Source organism: Podospora pseudocomata, mitochondrion (assembly GCF_035222375.1).
Source record: "Podospora pseudocomata strain CBS 415.72m mitochondrion, complete sequence, whole genome shotgun sequence".
Lineage (NCBI taxonomy): Eukaryota > Fungi > Ascomycota > Sordariomycetes > Sordariales > Podosporaceae > Podospora > Podospora pseudocomata.
Genome location: NW_026946362.1, coordinates 48,351 through 74,859, shown reverse-complemented (window position 1 = coordinate 74,859; position 26,509 = coordinate 48,351). Strand labels below are relative to the sequence as shown.

Sequence of the window (26,509 nt, the reverse complement as noted above, 5' to 3'; positions counted from 1 at the left end):
ACTACACAAAACTTTATAATATATATCAATATATTTAGAGAACGCACCTAAATTTAATCATGTTTAGGTGCGAGCTATAAATATAGAGCTCGCACCTGCCTTATAAGAAATAGGAGATTCGAACTCATAGCCTTCCGTGTGTAAAACGGTTGCTCTACCATTGAGCTAATTTCTTTTAAGTTACGATAAAAAAGTAGATTTTTTAATAATCTAAGATTTCTATAAAATTTTAATACTATTAAAATTTATATAATAATTTAACAGGATATAGGAATAAATAAAACAAGAATGGAGCATATGTGTCCACACTACCCTGTACCTCCTATTGCATAATTAAGAGGAATAACTAGCGATTTAATAACAATAGTCTCCTTCCTTTAAATCTATAGAGCTCGCTAATATTATATATTAAAGCGAGAAGAGTAAGATTTCAACTTGTAATTTGGGACATATATAGAGAGTAGTCTATCATCTCTAAAGATCCAATTTTTGAATTTTTCTCTAAAGCAGTAGAAAATTGAAAATCATGGATTTTAGCTTTATATACCCTCACAAATTTTTTAAAAATTTGTGGTTATTTTCTGATAAAAACAACCCCTAATAAATATTTAGTGTATAATACCCAAGTACTTATATACTAAATCCAAATCTAAAAAAAGGTTCGTATTTATACGTAAATACTCTCGCAGTACCTTATGAAAGGTACACTTTTAGTTTCATTAGATAATTAAAATTTACTTAAAGTGGACTACATATATTCCGTATGTAATTTTTCATAAAAATAATATTTAATCGCTGACCCTTCGATTTCAGATTAAGTACCATAGTTTTTTTTTAAGGGTGTGAGCTCTAAAAAAAACTATTTGTACCACTTGCCTCACCAAGGGCTTAACTGATTTTGTCTAAAAGGTATAAATTTATACAAAAATAAAAATAGAGGGGTTTGAAAACATTCACCACTATTGCGTGGTCCTTCAATATTACATCTAATCACAATACAAAGACGTGGTATTACCCATAATAACTTATTCAATTTTTCTTTTGGTCGTACATGCTTAAACTTAAGCAATGGTTTTAGAGCTTTTTCTCTTTCACTTCTTCTTTCGTGTGGTGCAACATCAATAACTTATAGATTATATAGTACAAATGTTGAGGATATGAATGGTAAAAATCTAAAAAAAAGTTTTAAAGCTAATACTTTTATATTTAAAAACTTAACTAGTGTTCTTCTTAATCACCCTATTAATGAAGAAACACAAATGATGTTAGAAGAATTATTATCTTCATTTGCTTACACTGGTTTTAAAGAAAAACTAAAATCAAAAAACCTTGGAATTATAGACTATTCTGTTTTTAACCCTAAATTAGCTGAGATATTTATTAAAGTCAAACCTACTTTAATTACTACAATTAATAATTTTCATAATGATTATCCTAATCATTTTATGACTAAACTTAAAAAAAAAGAAAAAAATGATGAATATTATCTTATCATTCTAAAAAGTTAGACAACTCAAATAACACTTCAACTGTAGCTTTTGAAATGGGAGAATAACTAGTAAATAACTTTTTTATATGGAATTTATTAATACTAAAATTAAATTAAGTCTAGAGGAACAAAAGTATTACTATTTATCTAGTTGAATTCGGGATAATAAGGATTTAGTAGAAAAACTTTTAAATAATATATTTCAATTTTCATTAGGACAAAAAATATCAATTTTTACAAAAGAGGCGGATTTATTAGAAATGGAAACTATAACATTAGGATATAAAGAAAAATCAATTGTTTGAAAACCTACTAACAAGGTTTTAAAGGTATTACCTAAAATTGGGTCAGTACTTGTTTTACCAAAAAGAATTCCTATGATAGTAAAGCCTAAACCTTATACAAATAGAGTAAATGGAGGTTATTTAATTAATGATGTACGTTTTAATATGGATATTGTAAAACAAAAGTGAAATGTTCGTGAGAGAAGTCAAATCCTAGATATTTATATAATATATGATATAGTAAATAATTTAAGTTCGGTATAATATAAAATTAACACAGAGGTCTTAGATTTTATTGAATTATATGGTAGTGATTATTTCGAAAAAGAATTGATAGATTCTAGTTATATTCATACTTTACTCGAAAAATCTAAGTTAACTAAAAAAGAAAAGGTATAATTAGATAGTTAGAGCTTGCGCCTTAAGTAAAAAAGAACTTCAAGAAAATATACTAGGATTAGCTGAAATATTTAGAAATGTACCTGAATTTTTTTATACCTGTTAATGCAGATTTTAGAGGTAGAATAAACTGTCTTCCAGAATATTTACATTATCAATCAAAAGATTTAGCTAAAGCTTTATTATTGTTTAGTAAACTTGGTAAAATGTCTAAAAAAAATATTACCGCCTTAAATTATTTAAAAATATATGGAAGATCTAGCTTTGGTTTAGATAAATTACCAGCAAATGATAGAATAAAATGAGTAGGGCGCAAGCTCCAAATATAAATAATATAAAAAATTATGGTAATGGTATATTGATTAAACAAGCTAAAAATAAAAAATTTTTTTTAGCTTTTTGTATAGAGTATAATAGATACTTAAAATGCCTAGATAATCATGATATTAGTTGATTTGAGACATATCTACCTATCCTAATGGATGCTACATGTAATGGATTTCAGCATTTATCTTTATTAAGTTTAGACTCAAAATTAGGTCAAGAATTAAATTTAAATGAATCTACTTGGGATGATAAACCTAAAGATTTTTATTCATTCGTAGTTGTTTGTTTTATCGATTATTTAAAAACAGAGCTTTCAGAAAATAAAAATTTAGAGCTTGCGCCTTCTAGAAGAGAGATTCGTATATTAGATTAATTGATATGAAGATTATTAGGGATATTATTAAAAAAGCTATTATGACAATACCCTATAATGTTAGTAGCTTCTCTCTTATTAACTATATAAAAGATGGATTTGTATTAGATGATAGTACAGAATAATGGTTTATCTATAAAGCTAATCCTAGTATACGTCTAAAACGTAGAGATTTTACGATATTGGGTAAAGGGTTAAGAAAAGTACTATACGAAAGATTTCATAAATTAAAACTTTTAGTTCAGTATTTAAACCAAGTAGCTAAAGTTTGTACTTTATTAGAGATTCTCATCATATGGACATTACCATCAGGTTTAGTTGTAAAACAAAGCTATATGATGAGTGATGAGGTAAGGATAAAACCTTTCAACCATTCTAATAAGAAATTCTCTCTGAGAGTTCTAAATAAAGCTAAATTCAATTCAGATAAACAAGTTACAGCTTTTATGCCTAATTTAGTGCACTCATTAGATGCAGCTTCTCTAGCTTTATTATTAGACTTTTATTTTAAAGAATCAACTGATGTTAAAAATATATACACAACCCATGATTGTTTAGCTATACCAGCTAATAAAATGGAATGTCTTGTTAATCTATTAAAATTAACTTATGTTAAAATATACTCTGATGATAAATACCTATTGAAATTATATGAGGATATAAGGAAAAATATCCGTACTACTCAAAATAAGGGTTGTTTTAATGAAGAAACATTAGAAATATTTTCCGACAATTTTCGTGATCCTATAAATTTTCCCGATGTAAAAAAAGTATTAGGTTCAGTACCTTCTGATTTTGATTTTAAAGTATTAGATAAAAGTAGTTACTGTGGGCGCTATATGTAAAGCTCGACATAGGACGCAAACTCATATGCCTAGCCCTACGAAATAAGTAGTAACCTGGGGAGAAAATCGAATTCTCATCTTTAACGTATGAAATTAAGGTTTTACCTTTAAACTACCCGGGCTTAGTTTTTATTATATATATATAAACTCTGTATTACCATTTTTATACAGAGTTTATAATAAAAAAATTTTTTTTATAGCGTAAGCAGACGACTTCGTAAGTATGCAAGCCAACTAAAACTTGGAATAGGAGGAGCTTGTGTCTTTAATTTACTTAATTAAAAATAACAAACGGCCTATACGCATGGTCCTTATTTGCCATAACTACTTACACCTATTTGTATACTATGGGTGCGCAAGCTATGCAAGCACTAAAGAAAATAAAGAAATAAGAAGGCAATACTTAGGTATAATCAAATTGGTATACCCAAGTCTGTGTTAATGCGCACATATATAAATAATACAGGAGGTAATAAACTAAAACATTTCAGGTAAAAACAAAAATTATAAAGTCTTAAAGCTACGGGCGCAAACTCTAAAAAAAAAAAACTAAAAAACTTTTGCCGCATTTTATTTTAATGTAGATCAAGTGCGTCTTTTATATATCCACTTGTTAATACTACAAAAACTTGAGCCTGTATAAAGGCAATACCTAACTCTAATCCAGAAAAAGCAATAATGAAGGCTAAAGGAATTAAACCCAGGAAAAAGAATATAATACCCGATGTCATAATATTATAAGTAAAACCTGCTAAAATATGTAACAGCATATGACCTGAAAGTATGTTTGCAGCTAATCTAAGACCTAAAGATATATTTCTCGCAAGGTATGAGATAAACTCTATTAATACTAATAAAGGTAGTAATCCTAGAGGACAACCAGCTGGTACTAATAAAGAAAAAAATTCTAATCCATGTTTTTGGAACCCTAAAATAGTTGCACCTAAAACTATAGTAAAACTAAGAGCAAATGTTAAAACAAAATGGCTTGTAGAAGCAAAGCTATATGGTACCATCCCAATTAAATTATTTATTAAAATAAATATAAATAAAGCATAAATAAAAGGAAAATATATTTGACCATTTTTAGGATTTATTTGATTTACTACGATACTATGAAGAGTTGCATATAAAGATTCTTGACTTATGGATCAGCTATTACCAATTAATTTATTGTAATTTGTACTTAATAAATTTATAATTAATAAAAAAAAAGCCCCCATTGTTAAATAAAACCCTATATTAGTGATAGAAATATGTAAATTCCCTAAAATAGGAGTATCAATGCTTATTAGATCTTTTATTTCAAATTGAGTTAGAGGACTACTATTATATCTTCAAAAATTAACAGTATTAAATAAAGTATTCATATATCTTTTTTATGTAAATTTAATTTAAAAACCTGATCTATCTATTCTAATATAAGTTTATTATAACAAGCTCCAAAAAATGTCATGAGTGGAGCTTGCGCCTACAATAATGTACTTGGAGGCGCAAGCTCCACTCAGCAGTTCGCTTTTAAGCCAGTGCTTAAAATATTTAGCTTAAATATAAAGCTTGCGCCTTAAATATAAAAAGCACAGCATATCACTAATTAAGTATAGCAGCCGTCTATGTAGCAGTAGTATGCAAACATATGAGCTCGCGCCTTATTAAATATATTTATATAAATATAGAGCTTGCGCCTTCCAGAAAGATCCTAGGATCTTTATGTAATTTTTTATTAATATGGATTAATTTAAACTAAATGTTGTAAATATATTTCTACAAAAAAGGGGTATTTAGAAACTTGTAAGTTAGCAATTTAGAATTAATTATTTAATATAATATTATTTACCGATCGCTCATTCCTTTAATTTTTCTCCATATTATTCCAAATTTTTATCTTTTTAATATATTTTACCCTAAGTTAACTTTTCTAAAAAATCACTATATTTATTATTATATTTAGTCGTGTCGCAGACCATGACCAAATGGGCATTCCTGCCTTTAGTCGATTTCGCATTTCTACATATAGCGCCCCCAGCCTAGTATGGTGCAAGTTCTGCTTGCGTCTGGTAAGTAGGTTGATTTATAGTCATGCTGACTTCGTACACAATACTCATCGACCTAAAATGAATAAAGTAAGCCAAACGACATACAATATATATAAATATTATTTAAAATATTTATGTTTTATATTGGGGTCAATATTTTTTAATTCATTTATAATTTTATTCCCCATATCTTTTTGTTGATCTTTTAAAAGATCAACTAATTTAATATAATCCTTGAATAATTCTTTAGATCTAGGATCATAAACACAATTTGGATCATTATTATTGACCTCAGATATATGTTTTCTAAATTTTAGAGATTGATTATCATATAACTCTAAAGATTTTTTTATATCCTCCAATAAATTATTTAACCTTTCTATATCAGAAGGATTTGTAGTATTAGATGGCATTTCAACCGACATAGATGATAGCCCTCTTTTTTCTAATAAATTATTAGGTACCGGTTTTACAATTTTACCGGGGTATTTAGGAACATTTTCAGGTAAATTTGGGATTGCTTTTTCTACCTCTTTTGGTTTAGAAGATTTACTAGCAAACTCATAAACATGACTTAACGGGTTAGAATCTGAATCAGTACCACCCATCTTTAGAGTATTTCTATCTATTATATTAGCTATAATTTCTGAAATATAATCTATGAAAGATATTAATGTACTTATCTCCATATTTTTAATAGAGATAAAACCTAAGATTACTATTCTAAAATATAGAACAAAATTTAGTGAAATATGTATATTAACTAAAAGATATAAAAGCAGAATAAAATAAACAAATGAAGAGTCACTTTTTTTTAATCAATTCTCTATTAGAGTTATTATTTTAGTAATCTTTATATTAATATAATTAATAACAAATTTAATTAAATTTGCAATAATGCTATATATTCCTGTAAGAAAAGCCATTATTATAAATATATATAATATATTTTCAACAAAACCATTTGTTAAAATTTCGTTTATTCAAAATAAGGGATAGTTACTATTCATAAATAATATTTTTAATATTTATTATTAAGAGAATAAGTACAGACATACGTCTGTACGTCTGTCTGTATGTAATACTAATCATCCGGTAGGTTAATCACCATCATCATCATCCTCTAAATAGATGAGGATGATGACGGCGAAAATAATCTGGAGTACTTAAGAAAGTTATATGCAATATGTAACAACAATTCTCAGGCGCAAGCTCGTCATCTAGCTGTCTATTATCCTATAAGCTATTATAGGATTTAAGAAACCCCAAACTTGTTAAGCAATTACCTTAACAACTACTTATTCCCAAGAATTTTTTTCACCAGAGTTTGCATAGCTTGCGCACCCGGAGCTAATCCCGTCAAAGGGAGCTTGCGCCTAGTATTTTTATTTTTCATGTTTTAATAGTTTGTTTATATCGAGCGAGCACTGCCAATAGTTAAGAAAAGGTCAAAAATTAAGTCATTGATTCAAATCCGGTAGATCCCACCAAATGAAGATTCAACTAAGTCTTAACTAAATGGCATAGCCCCCAAGATGAATCGAACATCTATCATAATATTAACAGTATTATGCTCTACCGTTGAGCTATAGGGGCTTTAAGTGTAAACTTTAATGAATATGTAACTGCAGGCATACAGACATACTTCGTAAGTACGTCTGTAAGACGACGAAGTATGTCTATATATCCTACGTCGATATTATATATAATGCCCGCAGACCAGCAGTAAGCACGTCCAACGCCGTCCTACGTGCATAACCCGGGCATCGTGTTTTACTTTTATACTTTAATTTATTATATCTTTTTTTTAAGTCTCATTTTAACCAGGCGCGGTGCAAAATCATATCGCACCAGCCTTGTAAGAAATAGGAGATTCGAACTCATAGCCTTCCGTGTGTAAAACGGTTGCTCTACCGTTGAGCTAATTTCTTTTAAATTAAGGTAAAAAAATTTTTTTTTAATTATAGAGTGAGGAGGAGTTTGCGCCTCCCTATATATAGCGCCGCATATATACAGACATACTTCGCCCGACGTACTGACGAAGTATCTCGAGCTTGCACCCACCTAAATTTTTCTTTGTTTTATTGTTATAACAATTGATCCCACCATTGCTAGTAAAAGTATAAAACTAGCGATTATTAATCATATATTATAAATAGTATACATTATATTACCTATAGCTGTTATATGATTAAAGTCTATTACAGATCCATCCCATGTTACACTAGTCATAAAATACAGTACATTATTGTATAAATTATTCAAATTATTATCATTTATATTTACATCTATTGTATAAAAATCCTCGCTAAAATAGTTATTATAGAAATTACTTAACATGACAATATCATAAGGTAACATTGGAAATAAAAAATTACTAAATATAATTCCAATAAATATTGTTAAAGGAATACTATTACTAGTATTACTTTGAAGTTCACTTGTTCTAATATTTATTAACATCAAGATAAATAAAAATAATATAGATACAGCACCTATATATACTATTATATATGATAAACCTATGAAATTTAGACCTATTATATTCAAATAAGAGGAAATACCTCCAAATAATAGTATTAAAAATAATACGGATACAATAGGGTTTTTAGTTAAAATAACGTATATTCCTGTAAGAAAAGCCATTATTGAAAATATATCTAATATGTATTCAACAAAACCATTTGTTAAAATTTCGTTTATTCAAAATAAGGGATAGTTACTATTCATAAATAATATTTTTAATATTTATTATTAAGAGGATAAGTACAGACATACGTCTGTACGTGATACTCACCACCCAGTATCATCAACCATAGGGTTATTTATTCCCAGGTGTAGGCTCGAAGTGATCCAAAATATTTAAGAAAGTTATACAGCCAAAGGGAGCTTGCACCTGGAACAAGAGCACTTAGACTCGAACTAAGAAATTAAAGGTTGAAGCTTTCTGTTTTACCTTTAAACTATACTCTTTATGTGTGCTAGGCTGCGCCTTACAAGGAATTTAACTAACGGAAAAGAGGTGACTCGAACACCCAGGTGCTTAAACACAATATTTAGCAAATATCTTACCTTACCTATGGCAACTTTTCCCATAAAGTACGAACTAGACCGGCATCGAACCGGCATCTGCTTCCGTGACAAGGAAACCCTCTACCAATTAAGTTACTAATTCTTAAGTTAAGTTATTAACACTAAATCGAGCTTAGAGCTTGCATACGTACTGACGAAGTATGTCTATATGTATACGGCGCTATATGTAGCGAGGCGCAAGCTCCTCCTCCTCAAAATAAAGTGAGTGTGGTGCGGTGTGGTATGACGTGGCTGCAGGCGACTTCGTACGTACACCGTGCTCCTTCTAGAAAGATAGTAAAAGAGCTTGCACCGTAATTTAATATACGATATGTGAGATTCGAACTCACAAAGAACATTTGGAAGATGGACGTTTTACCAATTAGACTAATATCGCAGCATTAGCTTAATGCTATGTAGGCATACTTATTTAGGCTTTACATGCAAAGGGATCAGCAGTATACTATATGCAATACGCAGTACTACGTATGTAGTACTACGTAAAAAAAATTAAGAATATACATTATAAATAGGATCTACCGGATTCGAACCGATGACCGAATGATTAAAAGTCACATGTATTACCATTATACTAAGATCCTTTTGTATATTGGTGTTAATTTGGAAATGATGAATAATCTACTAAGAACCTCAATAATAAATTGAAACATATAAAAAAAGTCAAACTACATCCACAAAATGTCAATATAAAATACCACCTTCAAAACCTACATGATGGTTGTCAGTTAAATGGTAAGCAAATATTCTTCATAAAGCTACCGCTAAAAATATTGTTCCAATTATCACGTGAAACCCGTGGAAACCTGTACCAAAATAAAAACATGTACCAAAAGCACCATCACTAATAGTAAAAGATGAAACATTATACTCAACTCCTTGGAATACTGTAAATATTATAGCTAGTAATATAGTAATAATAGATCCATATAAAGCTCCTTTTCTTTCCCCATGAATTAAAGAGTGATGAGCGTAAGTTACTGTTGCACCACTAGATAAAAGTATTACTGTATTAAGTAAAGGTAATTCAAAAGGATTTATAGGTTCAATACCTATAGGTGGTCATTGAGATCCTAATTCTACAGTAGGTGTCAATGAACTGTGAAAGAAAGCTCAAAATATAGCTAAAAAAAATAGTGCTTCAGATACTATAAAAAGTATAACACCTAAATTTAATCCTTTTTGTACTGCTAATGTATGATCCCCTAATAAAGTAGCTTCTGATATTATATCTCTAAATCAGAAAGCCATAGATGAAATAACTAATATTAAAGAGATAAAAAATAAATAATAACTATTATTAAAATTATGCATAGATAAAGCAGCACTAGTAGCTAAATTTAATAAACTAACGCTAGTATATAAGGGTCATGGAGATGGAGATACTAAATGAAACGGATGATCTTGAAAATTACTTCTAATTAAATTAGTCATTTTATCGTTTTATTTTTTTTTATTTTTTTACTTGATTTGATTTATTTGTTTTTTTTTTCTGTTTTTTTTTGTTTTGTTTTGTTTTGTTTTGAGCAAAAAAGGCTAGTATATTATTATCTTTTTAATAAAAAAAATTTTTTTTATTTATATAGCAGACATACATACTTCCTCAGTATGTATGTATGCAGTACGCCTAACCAATTTTTATAAAGGCGTGTGTGTCCACCCTTTATAGTAGGAAAGAAAGGAATTGAACCTTCGATGACTTTATTAGTCATTAAGTTTACAGCTTAACCCGTCATACCAACAAACGGGACTCTCCTTATATATAGTATATAATAAATATAACAAGTGATATTTAGAATATATTCCTATATATATATAAAAATCAATCAAAATTTGATTTGAGGATTTTCATAAAAATTTTTATTGTTAAGTATAATAAGTCCCGTGCAACTTCCACTACACGAACCGTATTTCGACTTTACACTAATCAGAGTCACACATACGAAGAGCCCCATATTAAAAAATAAAATCTAGCTTGCACCGTCATCTATTCTTGTTTAATACAGAACAGCAAACTTATTGCGCATACTCCTTTCAGCATGTGACGAGTGGTTAGTACCAATCCGAAGTTATATTCACCGTGTCATGGTGATCCACGATTACTAGCAATTTCTTATTCATATAGCCGAGTTTCAGACTACAATCCATATCTAATTTTATCCTATTTTGGGAGATTAGCTAAAATTCACATTTTTGCATCTCTTTGTTTAGGTACATGTGGCACGTCTATAGCCCACAACATCAAGGCCATGAGGACTTGTCTTGATCCCTTTTATCATAACCCATATACAGGTGAACTGCTTTATTTTATAATTTACAAATAAAGCAAGGGTTTTCGTTAATTCCATGGACCGAACCACAGTTTCACAACATCAACTGAAGACAGCCGTGCAACACTTGTATAATACTTGCATTAATCTATAACCTAAAAGCATAGTTAGCTAAATAATATTTAGCCAGCTATATATCTTAGAGCTTGCGCCTAACACTTAAATTTAGAGCGAGGAGGAGCTTTCGCCGCCCCGCGCCGCTACCTTTAAATAAGTGATGGTAGTAGATAGCATTTTTTTATATTCAAGTTGTGGTAAGGTTTTTCGTGGGTCATCGAATTAAATAACATACTTCACTGCTGGTGTCAGAAACGGTCTAGTGATTTCAGTTCCTGCGTTGCCACATTACTCTTGAGGTGAAATGCTTACACTTTCATTTATAGACTAGATGGTAAAATTTAATACGAGCTTACGCCCTTGTTTGTATTTAACTATATCTAACCTATGGCATTCATAATTGACTGCTAAGACTACTTGGGTATCTAATCCTTTTTGTGACCTAAGCCTTCGTCCTTCAACGTCAGTTTTTATATAAAAGATTGCCTTCGCCTTTACCAGTCCCCTAGGTATTAATGAATTACAACTCTACACTCTAGAGTAAGATCTTCTTATATAAAACTCTAGTAAAATTGTTCCCGTTAAGGCAAATTCTACCGTCTAAGTACCCTTTAAACCTATTTAAGATGAATAACACTAGTCTCTTACGTATTGCCGCGACTGCTGGCACGCAATTGGTCAAGACAAGATGTACATACCGTCATTATAGGTATGTATACAGAATTTTATTCGATAAATCGATTAACTCCATTTTTATGGAGCCATTCTTCCAAGTTACCAGTTCAGCCGTTAGGCCATTGACCAATATTCCTCACTGCTGTACTTCGTTTGCCTTGGGATTTTTTCATCCCCAATGTGGTCGATCAACCTTTCTCAGCTTCGACTAAGAGAATACTAGGCTTGTTAAGCAATTACCTTAACAACTACCTTTCCCCGAGATTTTTTATCTTCATCTAAAAGCGAACATGACCGTTCTTTATTACTATAAAGGATTTGCCTTTACTTTTAGGTAGTACAAAAAACCATAATACTCACCTGTACACCACTTTTAATTAAAAAAACCCCTTTAGAGAGATTAACCTTATAAATAGAGGAGAATAAACCTTAAATTTAAACCTCCTTAATAACCAGTTTTACAGAAAGGAAAGAATAACTTTACTGCAACTGTAAAATTTAATTAAACGTTCGATTAGCATGTGTCAAGTATTTGGACAGTGTTCAATCAGAGCCATCACCAAACTCAACTTTGGTTAAAGTGAGTAAAGGCGAGCTTGCGCCGCGCCTTATTTAACACCACTTTATCAATTAATGATATTATAAATTAAATTAAATTAAATTAAATTACAATAACATCACTAATATATTTTAAGATACTTTAGAGCGAGGAGGGCGCAAGCATACATACATACTGACGAAGTATGTAGAGGAGGAGCTTGCGCTATATATAGCGCAAGCTCCTCGCTATATATAGCGCAGACGAAGTATAAATATCCCATACGAAGACTCAGATATAGCATGAAAAAAAAATCAGGCTGAGTAAAGAAAAGGGGGGCGAATTATCTACTAAATATATTTAAAAGTAAAGCCATAAATATCAGATCAGTAAAAAAAGTAATATAATAACTGTATATACTTTAAAAGTATAAGGATAAATAATGATTCCCATTTTAGACTCGAACTAAAAACCGTAATATTAGAAGTATTCTGCTCTACCATTGAGCTAATGGGAAAAAAAAATAAAAGGTGACTTTTTAGCTAACCAACATATGCCGCCACCCGCATTAATTTTATTAATATTAAACATAAACAGCTATATCTAGGTATATAATATATTATTTACAATTTATAGAGCTTACACCTAAAAAAAAATTTTTTTTTTGCCTTTCGCTAAATATTAGCACTACTTCGTGCTTCGGCGTAAACTCGAAGTATGACGAAGTCGTACGACGAAGTCATACGAAGTACAAATTAAGTAAATAAGCAGAAGTACAAAATTGGCATTTTATAAAATAAAGTCCAAATTTATATTTTACCTAAATACTCTATTGTTGAAGAATAATTAAACCTTGTCATAGTTATTACCTGTCTACTATCAATTTTCAATGCACTTTTACCTAATTCATAAACAAAACCTATAGTTATAATAGTTATAAACCCTAATAATATAATTAAACCGTAAATATTATTGACATACTCACTAACAGCAAAAGGAAAAGTTAATAATATTTCTAAATCTAATAATAAGTATACTAAAGCGAAAATAAAAAATTTAACACCAAATTGTGTTCTATTTTGCCCTAAAAAACTATGAAAACCACATTCAAATATGCTATATTTCTCTTGATAAGGATTATGAGGAGCAAATATTAAATTAATAAATAAAAAAAGTAAAGCAATTATAGATACAAATAAAATAAATAATGTCATACTACTCATTTAATTACTAAATAAAACTTGTACCAATATGGTACCCATACTTAATCATTCTTTATTCATAAATATAAATAATAATATTACCAATGTAATTATAGAAATTGTAATAGAAAAAGGGCTAGATATAAGTGTAATTCTACCCTTAAAATCCCCAGCTTCAAAGATTAAACCCTTTTTAAATAAAAATTCACCTATAGAAGGATTTATACTATGATCAGGTAAATAGAAAAAAATTTTTTTTATTATATTTAAGTAATAAACTGCACCAATTACACTAGTAAGTATTGCAATTAAAGTTAAGAAAATATAACCATTATCTAAAGCAGCACTTAATACCATCTGTTTGGCAAAAAACCCTACTAGAGGTGGTATACCCACAAAAGAGAAAATTGTGATAGCTAAACTTAAAGATAATAAAGGATTTATATAGAAATACCCTTTTAATTGGCTAATTACTTGTATTGGAGAGTTATTTTTATCTAATAAATCTTTATATTCTTTATTTGTTGTTATATAACCATATAAAGAAAACCCTATAGTAATTATTATAATAAACACATTTAAATTACTTATAGAATATTGTATTAAATAAAATATAAAAGCTTGTGTTGATTCTATACTACAACCACTTAAAGCTAATAATATAAAACCTACATGAGAGATAGTACTGTACGCAAGTAATCTCTTAATTCTAAATTGTGTCAAACCAACAACAGTTCCAATTATTAATGAAAAAAGAGAACTTATTAATAAAAGGTATGTTCAACTAAATTCTGATAAATAATTATTTGTATGATAAACTAATTCTAACAAAAATATAAAAATAGAAATTTTAGCTATTATAGCCACAAATGTTGTAACTATAGTGGGTATAGCATCATATACGTCAGGAGATCAAAAATGAAAAGGTGCTGCACTTACTTTAAATAAAAACCCTATACTAAATACTAGTAAAGCAAAATTTAAATAATATGATTTATACCATGAAGTTAAAGCAGGCATATCCGCAGCACCATCTTTTACATCACTTATACTATTAAGTATATAAAGCCCATCCAGACTTGTAGTACCAGAATTAATATATAATAAACTTGTACCTAATAAAATAAAGCACGAGCTTAAACCACCTAATAAAAAATAAATTAAACCCCCTGCTGTAGATAATTCAGAATTTCTATAAATAGTACTTAATAAATACAAGCCATAACTTTGCAATTCAATAGAAAGAAATATAGAAACTAAATCATTCGTAGACATTAAAAAGACTGCTCCACTGATAACAAATAATAATATTAAAGGATATTCGATAATTTTCATATGTTCCCCCATTTTATTAAAAATTTTGGTTCTATAATTTAAAAATTTTTGATAAATTATATCTTTTAATGATGAATGTTCAGGTATTCAGGCTTTTCGGGGGTAGAAACTCGTTAATTGTAATATTAATATACTTAAAAAAAAAATAAATATATGAAATATTAATGTTATATTAGTAATATGTAATAAACCTCCATGTAGCCCAATACCTTTATTAATTATAGACAAACTCATTGTATCATGTAAAATACAATAAATCAAATCTATAAGAGCAATTCGGTTGAAGTTAACCGACATATCCTGCCTTAAAGTAACGGCATTCGACAGTAATAATCCTATTATACTTATAAATATCATAAAATAAAAAAAAAAATTAAGGCTTTATTATTTTAAGCAAGCTTGAACGGCTAATAATTAGCGAGCTTGCTTAAATAATAAGCAACGATGTGATGCTCTTTACTGTTATAACTCAAATAAATACGGCGCATACGTACGGTGACATATATGTATGTCTGCCACCACCTTATATGGCGAAATCGTGCAAGCTCCTATAAAAACATATAAAAACTCCTCATTCTAAAAATCAACCAACCAATCAACCAACCAATCAGCCAACCAATCAACTAACCTGGGGAGAAAATCGAATTCTCATCTTTAACGTATGAAATTAAGGTTTTACCTTTAAACTACCCGGGCCTACTTTATTATATTAGAGCTTGCGCTCACGCGAGGAGGAGCTCGCGCGACGTAGTATGCATGACGGTATGTATGCATACTACGTCGCGTACAGATGACGAGCTATAGATCTATATATATAGCCGTACGTATGTAAGCCCAGCACCCTAAATATACAAGGAGTACGTAGTACGTACGACTTAGTTATACTAGCGTAAACGTCGCAAGAAATCGTGTGCAGGTAGTGCTAGTCCTTAGCGTAAGGAAAAAAGGATAGGGAGCGCGGTGCTATATATAGCACCGCGCTCCTCCTCCTAAAAACAATAAAGGGACAATACTCTGATTTGAACAGAGAACCTACTGTGCCACATACAGTCGCTCTACCTATTGAGCTATATTATCCTTAAAATAATAAGAGCGAGGAGGAGCTTGTTTGCGCTATATATAGCGCAAGCAAGCTCCTTCTCAATATTAATATTCTCATATTTTCCGTGTGGTATATATCGCGCACAAGCTCTATAAGCTTTAGAATATTTATTATATAATAAATACGAGGTTTATTTTTTTTTATAACTTTAGCACGCGAAGCTGCGAAGCCACAATTGCAGCTTAAAAATAAGTATATTATAGCAATAATTAGAGCTTGCGCCTAAGTAACGTATAAACATAGCACTACTAACCTAATTATAAATTTTCTGAGCTTGTGCGCGCGATATACCGCTCGAAAAATGCATTTAATCTTTTTCGTGCGGTATATCGCACGCCCCCCCCCCAGACATACTTCGCCAGGACGCAAGCTCGGATAGATAAAAATTATGTTGGAGTGATTCGAACACTCAATTGTAAATACCAAAAATTTATGACTTACCCATTAGTCCACAACATACTCAATAAAGAGCTTTAGCTTTAGTAGCTGCAGCCTAAATTTTCTATATATTATAAAATATAGATGACAAGATTTGAACTTGTACAGTCGTTAAACCAAACCGTCCTAAGCGGCTCCTGTCTACCATTTCCAGCACATCCATTATATTTTATGCCTAAGGTAAGACTTGAACTTACAACCAAAGCAGCTTCAATGCTCTGCTCTACCAATTGAGCTTCTCAGGCTTATGGAGAAATCAGGAATTGAACCTGAAAATCCGACGTGCAAAGTCAGCGTTTTACCAAATTAGACTATATCCCCTTATGTGCAGACGACTTCGTCGTACGCTTAAAATATTTAGCGCAAGTAGCAACATCTCAACCTTGAGGAGGAGGAGGAGCTTGCGCTATATATAGCACCCAGAACTATATAATATCCGAGGAACGACTTGAACGTTCACGGCTATTAACCAGCAAAACTTAAGCTTGCACTGTCTACCATTCCAGCACTCGGATATAATAAAGATATAAATAAGAGCAGCCTTACATTTTATGGCGCCCGACATACTTCGTCAGGAAGCTTGTGTGCCCAGCGCTATATGTCGCACCAGTCTAAAGCGCATGCTCATATTACATATTAAAGGAGGAGGGCGCAAGCTCGAGGAGGAGCTTGCGCCGCTATATATATCGCTATATATAGCGCCGCATACTTCCTGTGGCGTAGCCGCCAAGCCAGCCTGAAATCTATATCTATATACAGATGCGGGTAAAGGATTTGCACCCTTGTCTTTTGGGCATGAGCCAAAAATGTTTCTATTACACCAACCCGCATTATTAAGAACTTTTGCTGCAGACGACTTCGTCGTACACTTAAAAGTTAAAGCGCACGACGAAGTCGTCTGCAGCAGAATATGCAGCCATAAGGCTAAAGTGACTTGAACACTTATAATTACTGTTATGAGCAGTACGCTCTACCAATTGAGCTATAGCCTCAATAAAAAGAATGACGGTGCTGGGTATACATACGTAGGGTTATATATATAACTCGTTGTATGTAAACCTCCGCGCCTGACGTAGATATATTTATACTTCGTCTGCTGTATATATAGCGCAAGCTCCTCGATATACTTCGCCATTATGTATGTACGCTTGCGCCTACCTAATAGACTAGGCAGGAATCGAACCTGCGATGCTAGCATTGAAAGAGCTATGTCGTACCACTTGACTACTAATCCTTATAACTCCTAGCCGGGTGCAAGTATCGCACTTACTTCTATTGATTACAAAACAATTGCATTCCTTTTATGCTAACTCGGCTTTAAATAAAATATATCAATTATATAGTTTACTATAAAATTAGTACTTAATACCTTAAAATCTCTAGATTCTTGCAAATTAAGCCTAATGACGTAATATTATATTACGTATATTTAAGAAATATCCCAAGACAAGCTTCGTGCCTATATGCTTTCAGCACTTATCTTTGACTAACTTAGCTTTCCTGCCATGCTTATGTTATTTATTTAGTTAGTGACTATAACATCCCATTTTCCTTTTTTTTCTTTCGTACGACGTCGAAAAAAAAGAAATTAATACAAGGCACATAAACAACAGGTAAACCAGAGGTTAATAAAATTGGCATACCTTTTGGGTATACAACAGTACCCCATGTTCCTTTCGTACAAGATTAATCCTTGTTATATTCTAATTCCCTCTAGAAGATAGAAACCATACTGTCTCACGACGTATTTAACCCAGCTCATGTAACTTTTTAATCGACGAACAGTCGTACCCTACATAGTTTCTGCATCCGTGAGGATAAGTTAAGCCGACATCGAGGTGCCAAACCGCGCACTCATTATGTACACTCTTGCGCAAATTAGCCTGTTCAACTTGTTATCATTTTAATTTATTTCCATTTTTTACAAAAGGGTTCAGACTATTTCTTCATTTCTTATTTTTTTTTCACCAGATGGGGCTCGTACCTAAAATTAATGTACGAGTTTACGCCCTAAATACAAACCTATTATTTTCCGCTATTTTTTTTTTATTTATAGCTTCCACATTGCTTTTTAACTTAAAACTCTTCCTTTATTCATATATAATTTTATATTACGTATTTCTTTTAAACCTACTTCAGTTAAATGTTCTTTGTTTTTTAACATTACATAAGCTTGTCTAAAAAGTAGATAGTCTTCAAATTTTTTTGTAACTAGAGGATATTTATCAAAATGATTTATAATCAACTCTAATTCTTTTAAAGACTCAAATTTAATTTGACTATTTTCATCCGTTATGATAGTTCCTCCATTAAAGAATTTTTTAATTTCATTTAATATATGTAAATCCCGATTATGTAACTCAATTTTAAAACGTAATTTTATAGCTCAACTAGTAGAACGAGTATTATCATTATAAACTGTTATATTAAATGAACCTTATGCATCAGAAAATCCTGTGACAGCCCATGAATTTATACTCGTATTAACTGAACTATAAGTAGCTGATGTAGAATAAGATTTACCTGACACTCAACCTTTTACTGCAAAAGCACCAATCCGACGTTTATACGCTAGTATTGAATAATCAATATTAGGTTTAACAAAACCTCTCATATTTATAGATGATAATCCTTTATATGAAGAATCAATGTTTTTCAAACCTCCTTTCCACCTTACTTTAAATTGAGATCTATCTGCTCTATATCGTTTAGTTAATCTACCTTTAGCTTCTAATCTTACACCGCCCATATTTTTATAATTTATAGAATTAAAAATTATTTCATATATTTTTAAATAATCTTTATTAAGGCACTGGTGTGAAGCTGCTGCTGTGGCAGCGGCACTCATAACGTTATAAAATAACTTATTTAAGAATTTAGATAAATTCTTATCGAGCTTGCCCCCTCTAAGTATATAACTTATTTTAGTATTTAGATATTTATTTTCTAATAATTTAAAATCTATACCTTTTATATGAAAACTTTTTTCTATTATTCTATTTACTTTAGGTAAAACTACCTTATTTAAAATAGTATCCATCGTTCTTAATATATTAGCTCTTCTATTTTTTAATTTAGATAGTAAAATATTAGTGAAAAAATCACTATGAAATACCACCGATCTAATATTTACAATATTAAATTCAACTTTCTTATTATAATATTTTACTATAAAATTTTTCAATTTATATAAAAGTTTTTCTTCAAATTTATATTTATTAAGATTTAGTCTTAATTTATATTTTCTAAGAAGTCTTAAGTTTTTAATTAAAAAAGATTTAGTTAGAGTTTTTTCATATTTAAAAATTTCTTGCAGACTTCGTAGGGCTACTGGTTGGTTATCAGCTTTAGCTAAATCCTTAAAATCAGAGCTATAGCTTGTTTGCATATCCTCCGAATTAGAAGCAGCCAGACTTCGTGTGCAGCCACCTTCCTTCTTATATAAAATAACTGCAAATTTAGCCATTAAATTAAAAAGATTTTTGTTTAATTTTTTTATTTTTTTTAATAAAGATATTTTTTCTCTGTTATAGACATATACAGTTATAACTGCTTTATTATTAGTATGTTTTACTTCTGCCTTACTAGCAAATATTTTATTTAATGAAATACTTCTAGTTTTATATGATCTATATTTATTATATAAAAATTTAGGATTAAAATACAAATTAAAAAAACTTTTAATTAATAAATTAATATTTAAATCATAAATAGGCATATTTTTTATATTATTTTTATTAAATACATAAATACTATTTTTTCATTCCCTAGATACAGGGGGAAAGTATCTTTTTCCTACTTCAGATTTACTTTTAAAAGGTATTTTTTTATTATCTTTATTAAGAGCTTGCGCCAAAAAAATAGATAAAAACTTTGGAGTTTTATTATTCATGCTATGTATAATTTATTATATTTTTTTACATATTAAAAAAAAAAGAAAGTTGGGTATTAATAAAGGATTATTGTTAGCATTACTCACCTTATAGTCGTTGAACGATTTTATCTTTATGTAAAGCAGCTAGCTGCTTTATAATGCTGAGATAAATTTCGCTTCAAATTTACTTTTTTTCTAGAGCGAGCTGTATACAGCTATATATCACCCCAGCCTTAAAAGTAATTTTTGAAATTAACCCAATATATTATCAATTATTTATTGCGTACGTAAGCCGATTTCATACTTCGTATGATATTTATGCAGACATACTTCTGTACAAATATCCCTAACGTAGTATGTATGTCTATACGTCTGTATGTGGACTTCGTATACATAAATATAAATATTGAAGGACAAACATCCCTAGCGTAGCTTTTCCAATAATCCAAGATCTCTCCTTTTTGTATCTTGTGATCCTATGCCCCGCTTACGCGACTGTAAGATTTGTTGTTAATCAAACAGTAAGGCAAGATTAAGCCATTAAGCTTTATAAGTAACAAACATTTTTATTATTAAAAAGCTTACACTTAAAATAATTTAAGCGTAGCATACTTCAGGCTTAGATTTAGCTTGCGCTAAATATTTTAAGCACAGCAGCACTAAATAATAACTATAGTAAAATATTAGAGAGGTGCAAACTCGAGGTGCTAGAGCTTGCGCCATAACTTGTGCCTCGAGCTTGCGCCTATCTCATAATATTTACTTTATTACGTCTAATTTCACTATAAATAAAATCTTACCTCCTAATTTCATGGAAATTATATTGCAAAAATACATATATAATTTTTATACTGTACCCAAGGACTATATTATAAATGAATCGAATTCATTCATATTATATTCTATGAATAGAACATACATGATTAAATATAGGATTACTATAAAAAATTGCAAACATAAATTTTTTTATTATTAGACACACCCATTTACTCTTTATGGGGTCTGTGCCCCGCATAAACTGTCTCCTAACAATTGTTCTACCTTATAAATACGTATTGTATTGGTATGAGTAAACTACGAAGTTCCTAACTTCGTAATTTTATAGTTCGTAAATTAGTAACTTCATAGTGAGGTGTCAACTAACTAGCGGTGCAGCTATGTAGCTGCGCCACAAAATTGCCTTATCACACCATACTGATACGTATTTTGACGACGAGCTATATATAGCGCCGTCCTTGTAGTTTGATTTATTTATTTCGGTTGACTTTCTTATTTAGTTCCGCATATAGCTACACTGATTTCCATACTAGCACGTTTAGTAGTGTATAGTATAAAAATCTAAGATAAATTTAAAATAAATAAATTATAATATGATGGAATAATAAAGGTGTTTCAATTATATTTTATCAATTACCTTATACACTCAGAATAGCCGGGATCATATTCAATAATTAGTAACAGTAAAGCTGCATAGGGTCTTCTCGTCTAACTAGAGGTAAGCAGTATCTGCACTGCTATTCCAATTTCACTGAGTCAATCATAGAGACAGCTGTTGTATCGTTACATCATTCATGCAAGACCGCATTTAACGGCCAAGGCGTTTCGCTACCTTAGGACCCTCACGCTAAGGCCGCCATTAACCGGGGGTTCCTCTAAGACCATACTTTTATCAATATAGTTAATTCGTTAACCAGCCGGCATCGGGCAGAGATCACACTCAATACCTAGATTTTCATCTTTATGCAAAGTGCTTTGTTTTAATTAAACAGTCGTACAACAATATTTCATGCTTCTTCCTTTTTACTCGTATTAATCGAGACTAATGAGCCCTCCTTCAACTTGTTATCAGTTATTAAGGCGAAAGCTCTAATTAGAGCTTGCGCCTTAACTTTAACTTTCCATATTTTACAACATGGTTCAGACTATGTCTTCATTATCTATTACCGTTTTCGCTAAAATTTTCTATTATAATGTTCCTGTACACGACTAGTGAATTGAGAGCTTGCGCCTTATGTGATATAAATCTCATATTCAAGGGTTTTATTTTTCTTAAGAATCAGGAGTTTCTTCATCCCTGCAAATAATCTTATCGGTTAATGTTTTATCTGTAAGTTTATTTGTAGATAATCTTGCTCCATTCATTCCCTCTGAAAGCCTTAATAATAAAATTTTTACTTCTTCATTATCAATGTGTGCTTTGCTAAATAATTTGTTACAAATAAAGCAAAAGCTTTTAAAATCCTCCTTCTTTCTAGAATAAAATTCTAATTTGCTTAAAAACACATTAAAATAATTGTGTAAAAAATCAATTCCTGTGATTTCTAATCTCACGGAAGGTTTACTATTACCCTTAGCCTTACGATCACGTATTTTAATTCCACCTTTAGAAGGTAGATTTAGAGGTTGTGTCGCATCAGCTATTAGTTGGATACGTAGCATCAAATATTCACAAATATCTATTAAAAGGGGTTTTTGAGCTGAAGTTAACTCTAATTCAAATTTAGGAGTTAACCCCCGTGTCTGTACGATGAAACTACCCTCCCCTTCTATAAACCCTAATAACTTATAATCAGTAATTACGCGTTTATAATTGACAGGTAGAGTAGTAGATGCACGTTTTGTATTATGGTTGGCCCGTATCTCTTCAATTTTGGTCTTCAAAGATTCAGTGACTGAATCTGAACGATCAAAGTATAAAAAGAAAGCCTCCCTGAAATTAATATAATCTAAATACTTATCACCCATTAATTGAAACTCGTCCAATAAATCGATGAGAATACGTAGTTCCTTTTCAGAACCTACCTCAAAGGAACAAGTATTATATTTAGGTCTTAGTACTACTCGTCCCACACCTAGTATGTGACAAATAGTCCTTAAAACGGCTTCATCGTCTATGTGTAATTTAATTACAAACTCAAAATAATAACGAATTTTATTATTAGACATTATTTTACGTTTTATGTGAAAACACCCTTCAGCATCTATAAACCCAGCAACTCACTCATAAAAATTTTTATTTACTTGATTCTTCATTTGTTGGACATTATTTTATTTGCATATTACAGGTAAAGATAAGTTGGGTTTTAAAAGGCGATTATTGCTGTATTACTCACGCCTTAGTCGTTGAACGAATTTATTGTTTTTTTAGAGCTTGCATTGCCCCGACGAGGAGCTTGCGCCGCGCCGTCGGGACTACAAATACTAATAAACTTCGCTTCAAATCTACTTATCTAGAGCTTGCGCCTATGTTAAAAGTAGTTTTTGAAATTTTCCCAATATATTACCAGTCAATTTTAAGTGTTAATACTTAAATTACTGGAGGACAAACATCCCTAAGTTACGGTAGTTAGTTTGCCGAGTTCCTTTATGATTGTTACCTCATTACGCCTTCGTATTCTCTACTAGCTTACTTGTTTCAGTTTCTAGGTACGGTACTTCCTTCTCCTATTTCCTTAATTAAGCGAGTGGTACTACGTACTACATGCTGGCTTGACTACGCAGTAGTTTGCATGCATGAGTAGTGTCACCCACTTAGTTTTATAAAGAAAATCAGATCGGTTACTTTTTTTTCCAGCACATTTTTCACTCCCTACAAGGCGCGGTTGCAAGCTCCTCAAAAAAAATAAATTTTTCGAGGTGCTTGCCCGTGCCTTGAAGGTTAAATGTTGTCTAAAGTAATTAGATTTTCTCATCGCAATAATATAAGTATTATCAACTTAGAGGCCGTTACTTTTTTAAAACTCTTTCCATAAGCTTTAGGCGAGAGAGCTTAACATATAATATAATATAATATTATATTATAATTTACATAGCCCTTCTTTTTTGTTACTCATGTCACCATTATCACTTGAGTTGTCCTATATTTTTCTTTAAAAAAGAAAAGTCAAATATTAACTCAACGTTCTGCTACCCCACAAAAATGACCATAATTTAATTTATTATGGTCATTTGTGGACAAAGTTTCGGTATATTATTTAGATCCGATAAATTTTCGATGCTTTTAAGATTTAACAAGTGCTCTGTTACGAGGTCTTTAAAATATGGCTGCTTCCAGGCCTATCTTCTTGTCGACTTATATAAAAACCCTCTTAATTTCACTTAATAATAATTTTGGAACCTTAACTATTTCTTTGTTCTGGGCTGTTTCCCTTTTGACATACAACCTTAGCATTCTATGTCCGATAATTCAAGAACCATCTTTGTCATTCCGAGTCTACATACTCACCGATAAAATCTTCACGATCCCCCGATGTATACAAATAAAATGTATTTCATATAAATAGATAAATAGCGAGGAAGAGCTTTCGCCGCGCCGCGCCTTACTTATCCATATGAGAATATACATATTGTCTGAGATAAAGTTCTGTACCTACTAAGATGTTACTTAAACTGCCTACTTTTATAGGTTTCGCAGAAAACCAGCTATCCTAGTCAGTGTTGTCTTTCACTCGCTTACCATAGTTCTTCGGATATCTTTGCAACGATAACCCGTTCGGACCTTTATAGCCCTGACTATAGTAAGATCACTAGGCTTCGGGTCTAACTTTAGACACTATTCATTATTTTAATGATCGGTTTAACTATGCATGTCATCTATCAAATCAAAAAGGTTCATAAAGAACTTGAGGTTACCGAATTAGTTTAGTATTTAAACTAATTACAACTAATTTATCTAGATCTCTATATACTTATCCACTAACGAAGCTAGTAGATACTTATTAGTATTTTAGAAAAATGGAGACTAGTAGGTACCTTAATATCCTAATATACTTGCAATCTTCAAATCAAGATAATTAGCTCGCATCTAATGTTAACTTGGTGACCCATTATGCAAAAGGTACGCTCTTGCTTTTTATTATCAGCTTGAGCTGCTTATAAAACTACTATTTCAAAAAAATTTTCCCTCACGGTACTTTTCACTGTCGCTCATGTATTATATTTAGCCTTTGAGGAAGGTTCCCCATAAATTCAAACAGCTTTTAGGCCATTTTACTTATTTATATAGGCTACTCTATTTTAGTTCACACTAATCATAGAATCTCGTTTGATTTTTTTTCCTGAAGTTAATAAGATATTTCAATTCACTTCGTTTATTAAATAATTTCTCTAAGAGTTCATATGTTTTATTCATGTACATAAGTTAAATTTCTCTCTTTAATACATAGCACGTATTTCCATAATAGTCTCTTTATATACTTGTATATCTTAGATATAATATAAAAGATATATACAATTCATTTATATTTTTATAATTTCTACAATAAATTAATACTGTATTTATACCCTTAGTATAGCTATAATGAGGAGGAGTTTGTGTCACGCCACGCTTAAAGGCGCAAGCTCTAACTTAACTTAAAAATTTTTTTTCCTGCCAAATACAAACATGTGTTACACAAGGAGTAAATATATCGGGTTACTGTGACTCGAACACAGAATAATCCCATCCCAAATGAGATGTCGTAACCAATCTGACTCTAACCCGTAAAAATATAAAATTTAGAGCTTGCGCCCTGCACCTTAGTCAAAGAGAGTTTGTACCCTAGTACTATATAATGAAGGTAAAAACTATAAACTAATCAAACCGTGATACATACTTCGGCCCGCCTACTTCTGTATGCAGGCATACTCCTCAAGAGTGAAGGTACGCCTGCATACTTTCTAAGGAGTGTACTTCATTTCATATGGAACACAAATAAATAAATAAAGAGATGGGCTTCGGCTCCTCGCCCTTCAGTTTATAATTTTAATATAGGTAGAGCTTGCGCATGCAGAGAATATGGGATTCGAACCCATGATGGAGATTAACCATAACTAATCTCAAGCTAGCCACCTTAAACCACTCGGTCAATTCTCTTTAACCCCTGAAATGTAAATAACGTACAACCATAATATTAATTATATTAATACTATACCGCCATACATACTTCGTCTGCTTTATATAAAGCATACGAAGTATGTAGAGAGCTTGCAGACGAAGTATAAATATCCGCAAGCTTTAAATAATTAACCTTCTTTGATTCCTCAGCGGCTCGAACGCTGATATTATTCTTATCAAAAATACACTTTAACCAGTTAAGTCAAGGAATCTTATAAATAGGCAGGCTTCTAATCCCTC

The 26,509-nt window shown here is 30.8% G+C and overlaps 10 protein-coding genes and 27 non-coding genes across 37 annotated transcripts, besides 2 other annotated features; 4 read left to right on the top strand and 33 right to left on the bottom strand. All coding sequences in view use genetic code 4, as the record gives it.

The window, feature by feature from the left end:
- Positions 1–103: 103 nt before the first annotated feature.
- trnV(tac) lies at positions 104–175 on the bottom strand. Its single transcript has one exon. It is a non-coding gene; the product is annotated as a tRNA-Val (tRNA).
- A 982-nt stretch (positions 176–1,157) lies between these two features.
- On the top strand, positions 1,158–1,508 carry QC762_0117520 (uncharacterized protein; the record flags this gene model as incomplete). The annotated part of the gene is made up of 1 exon: positions 1,158–1,508. One exon carries the CDS (start codon positions 1,158–1,160, stop codon positions 1,506–1,508), a length of 351 nt encoding a protein of 116 aa, XP_062738743.1.
- A 67-nt stretch (positions 1,509–1,575) lies between these two features.
- On the top strand, positions 1,576–2,037 carry QC762_0117510 (uncharacterized protein; the record flags this gene model as incomplete). Its single annotated transcript has 1 exon — positions 1,576–2,037. The coding sequence occupies one exon, from the start codon at positions 1,576–1,578 to the stop codon at positions 2,035–2,037; it is 462 nt and encodes a 153-aa protein (XP_062738742.1).
- Positions 2,038–2,473: 436 nt separating this feature from the next.
- On the top strand, positions 2,474–2,872 carry QC762_0117500 (uncharacterized protein; the record flags this gene model as incomplete). Its single annotated transcript has 1 exon — positions 2,474–2,872. One exon carries the CDS (start codon positions 2,474–2,476, stop codon positions 2,870–2,872), a length of 399 nt encoding a protein of 132 aa, XP_062738741.1.
- Positions 2,873–3,207: 335 nt separating this feature from the next.
- On the top strand, positions 3,208–3,717 carry QC762_0117490 (uncharacterized protein; the record flags this gene model as incomplete). Its single annotated transcript has 1 exon — positions 3,208–3,717. One exon carries the CDS (start codon positions 3,208–3,210, stop codon positions 3,715–3,717), a length of 510 nt encoding a protein of 169 aa, XP_062738740.1.
- Positions 3,718–3,768: 51 nt separating this feature from the next.
- Positions 3,769–3,839, bottom strand: trnM(cat). Its single transcript has one exon. It is a non-coding gene; the product is annotated as a tRNA-Met (tRNA).
- Positions 3,840–4,292: 453 nt separating this feature from the next.
- Positions 4,293–5,087, bottom strand: atp6 (ATP synthase F0 subunit a; the record flags this gene model as incomplete). The annotated part of the gene is made up of 1 exon: positions 4,293–5,087. One exon carries the CDS (start codon positions 5,085–5,087, stop codon positions 4,293–4,295), a length of 795 nt encoding a protein of 264 aa, XP_062738739.1.
- A 2,191-nt stretch (positions 5,088–7,278) lies between these two features.
- trnN(gtt) lies at positions 7,279–7,349 on the bottom strand. Its single transcript has one exon. It is a non-coding gene; the product is annotated as a tRNA-Asx (tRNA).
- Positions 7,350–7,612: 263 nt separating this feature from the next.
- trnV(tac) lies at positions 7,613–7,684 on the bottom strand. Its single transcript has one exon. It is a non-coding gene; the product is annotated as a tRNA-Val (tRNA).
- Positions 7,685–7,817: 133 nt separating this feature from the next.
- Positions 7,818–8,483, bottom strand: nad6 (NADH dehydrogenase subunit 6; the record flags this gene model as incomplete). Its single annotated transcript has 1 exon — positions 7,818–8,483. One exon carries the CDS (start codon positions 8,481–8,483, stop codon positions 7,818–7,820), a length of 666 nt encoding a protein of 221 aa, XP_062738738.1.
- Positions 8,484–8,655: 172 nt separating this feature from the next.
- On the bottom strand, positions 8,656–8,726 carry trnW(tca). The gene has a single exon. It is a non-coding gene; the product is annotated as a tRNA-Trp (tRNA).
- A 39-nt stretch (positions 8,727–8,765) lies between these two features.
- Positions 8,766–8,846, bottom strand: trnS(gct). The gene has a single exon. It is a non-coding gene; the product is annotated as a tRNA-Ser (tRNA).
- Positions 8,847–8,855: 9 nt separating this feature from the next.
- On the bottom strand, positions 8,856–8,928 carry trnD(gtc). The gene has a single exon. It is a non-coding gene; the product is annotated as a tRNA-Asp (tRNA).
- A 222-nt stretch (positions 8,929–9,150) lies between these two features.
- Positions 9,151–9,222, bottom strand: trnG(tcc). The gene has a single exon. It is a non-coding gene; the product is annotated as a tRNA-Gly (tRNA).
- A 133-nt stretch (positions 9,223–9,355) lies between these two features.
- Positions 9,356–9,427, bottom strand: trnK(ttt). Its single transcript has one exon. It is a non-coding gene; the product is annotated as a tRNA-Lys (tRNA).
- A 40-nt stretch (positions 9,428–9,467) lies between these two features.
- cox3 (cytochrome c oxidase subunit 3) lies at positions 9,468–10,277 on the bottom strand (the record flags this gene model as incomplete). Its single annotated transcript has 1 exon — positions 9,468–10,277. The coding sequence occupies one exon, from the start codon at positions 10,275–10,277 to the stop codon at positions 9,468–9,470; it is 810 nt and encodes a 269-aa protein (XP_062738737.1).
- A 235-nt stretch (positions 10,278–10,512) lies between these two features.
- trnY(gta) lies at positions 10,513–10,600 on the bottom strand. The gene has a single exon. It is a non-coding gene; the product is annotated as a tRNA-Tyr (tRNA).
- Positions 10,601–10,602: 2 nt separating this feature from the next.
- On the bottom strand, positions 10,603–12,586 carry rns. Its single transcript has one exon. It is a non-coding gene; the product is annotated as a small subunit ribosomal RNA (ribosomal RNA).
- Positions 12,587–12,888: 302 nt separating this feature from the next.
- trnR(tct) lies at positions 12,889–12,960 on the bottom strand. Its single transcript has one exon. It is a non-coding gene; the product is annotated as a tRNA-Arg (tRNA).
- Positions 12,961–13,252: 292 nt separating this feature from the next.
- nad3 (NADH dehydrogenase subunit 3) lies at positions 13,253–13,666 on the bottom strand (the record flags this gene model as incomplete). The annotated part of the gene is made up of 1 exon: positions 13,253–13,666. The coding sequence occupies one exon, from the start codon at positions 13,664–13,666 to the stop codon at positions 13,253–13,255; it is 414 nt and encodes a 137-aa protein (XP_062738736.1).
- Positions 13,667–15,337, bottom strand: nad2 (NADH dehydrogenase subunit 2; the record flags this gene model as incomplete). The annotated part of the gene is made up of 1 exon: positions 13,667–15,337. One exon carries the CDS (start codon positions 15,335–15,337, stop codon positions 13,667–13,669), a length of 1,671 nt encoding a protein of 556 aa, XP_062738735.1.
- A 268-nt stretch (positions 15,338–15,605) lies between these two features.
- On the bottom strand, positions 15,606–15,676 carry trnM(cat). Its single transcript has one exon. It is a non-coding gene; the product is annotated as a tRNA-Met (tRNA).
- Positions 15,677–15,984: 308 nt separating this feature from the next.
- trnH(gtg) lies at positions 15,985–16,058 on the bottom strand. The gene has a single exon. It is a non-coding gene; the product is annotated as a tRNA-His (tRNA).
- Positions 16,059–16,468: 410 nt separating this feature from the next.
- On the bottom strand, positions 16,469–16,541 carry trnQ(ttg). Its single transcript has one exon. It is a non-coding gene; the product is annotated as a tRNA-Glx (tRNA).
- Positions 16,542–16,599: 58 nt separating this feature from the next.
- On the bottom strand, positions 16,600–16,683 carry trnL(tag). Its single transcript has one exon. It is a non-coding gene; the product is annotated as a tRNA-Leu (tRNA).
- Positions 16,684–16,692: 9 nt separating this feature from the next.
- Positions 16,693–16,765, bottom strand: trnF(gaa). Its single transcript has one exon. It is a non-coding gene; the product is annotated as a tRNA-Phe (tRNA).
- A 3-nt stretch (positions 16,766–16,768) lies between these two features.
- trnA(tgc) lies at positions 16,769–16,841 on the bottom strand. The gene has a single exon. It is a non-coding gene; the product is annotated as a tRNA-Ala (tRNA).
- A 112-nt stretch (positions 16,842–16,953) lies between these two features.
- trnL(taa) lies at positions 16,954–17,035 on the bottom strand. The gene has a single exon. It is a non-coding gene; the product is annotated as a tRNA-Leu (tRNA).
- Positions 17,036–17,279: 244 nt separating this feature from the next.
- trnM(cat) lies at positions 17,280–17,350 on the bottom strand. Its single transcript has one exon. It is a non-coding gene; the product is annotated as a tRNA-Met (tRNA).
- An 89-nt stretch (positions 17,351–17,439) lies between these two features.
- On the bottom strand, positions 17,440–17,512 carry trnM(cat). Its single transcript has one exon. It is a non-coding gene; the product is annotated as a tRNA-Met (tRNA).
- A 170-nt stretch (positions 17,513–17,682) lies between these two features.
- On the bottom strand, positions 17,683–17,754 carry trnE(ttc). The gene has a single exon. It is a non-coding gene; the product is annotated as a tRNA-Glu (tRNA).
- Positions 17,755–17,765: 11 nt separating this feature from the next.
- trnT(tgt) lies at positions 17,766–17,836 on the bottom strand. Its single transcript has one exon. It is a non-coding gene; the product is annotated as a tRNA-Thr (tRNA).
- Positions 17,837–17,850: 14 nt separating this feature from the next.
- On the bottom strand, positions 17,851–25,646 carry rnl. Its single transcript has 3 exons — positions 23,723–25,646; positions 20,814–22,229; positions 17,851–18,408 (listed from the first exon to the last, which is right to left on the bottom strand). It is a non-coding gene; the product is annotated as a large subunit ribosomal RNA (ribosomal RNA).
- Positions 18,592–18,954: a mobile genetic element.
- On the bottom strand, positions 18,958–20,412 carry rps3 (ribosomal protein S3; the record flags this gene model as incomplete). The annotated part of the gene is made up of 1 exon: positions 18,958–20,412. The coding sequence occupies one exon, from the start codon at positions 20,410–20,412 to the stop codon at positions 18,958–18,960; it is 1,455 nt and encodes a 484-aa protein (XP_062738734.1).
- Positions 22,444–23,439: a mobile genetic element.
- A 156-nt stretch (positions 25,647–25,802) lies between the features above and the next one.
- trnP(tgg) lies at positions 25,803–25,876 on the bottom strand. Its single transcript has one exon. It is a non-coding gene; the product is annotated as a tRNA-Pro (tRNA).
- A 286-nt stretch (positions 25,877–26,162) lies between these two features.
- On the bottom strand, positions 26,163–26,248 carry trnS(tga). The gene has a single exon. It is a non-coding gene; the product is annotated as a tRNA-Ser (tRNA).
- A 160-nt stretch (positions 26,249–26,408) lies between these two features.
- trnI(gat) lies at positions 26,409–26,481 on the bottom strand. Its single transcript has one exon. It is a non-coding gene; the product is annotated as a tRNA-Ile (tRNA).
- Positions 26,482–26,509: the final 28 nt, after the last annotated feature.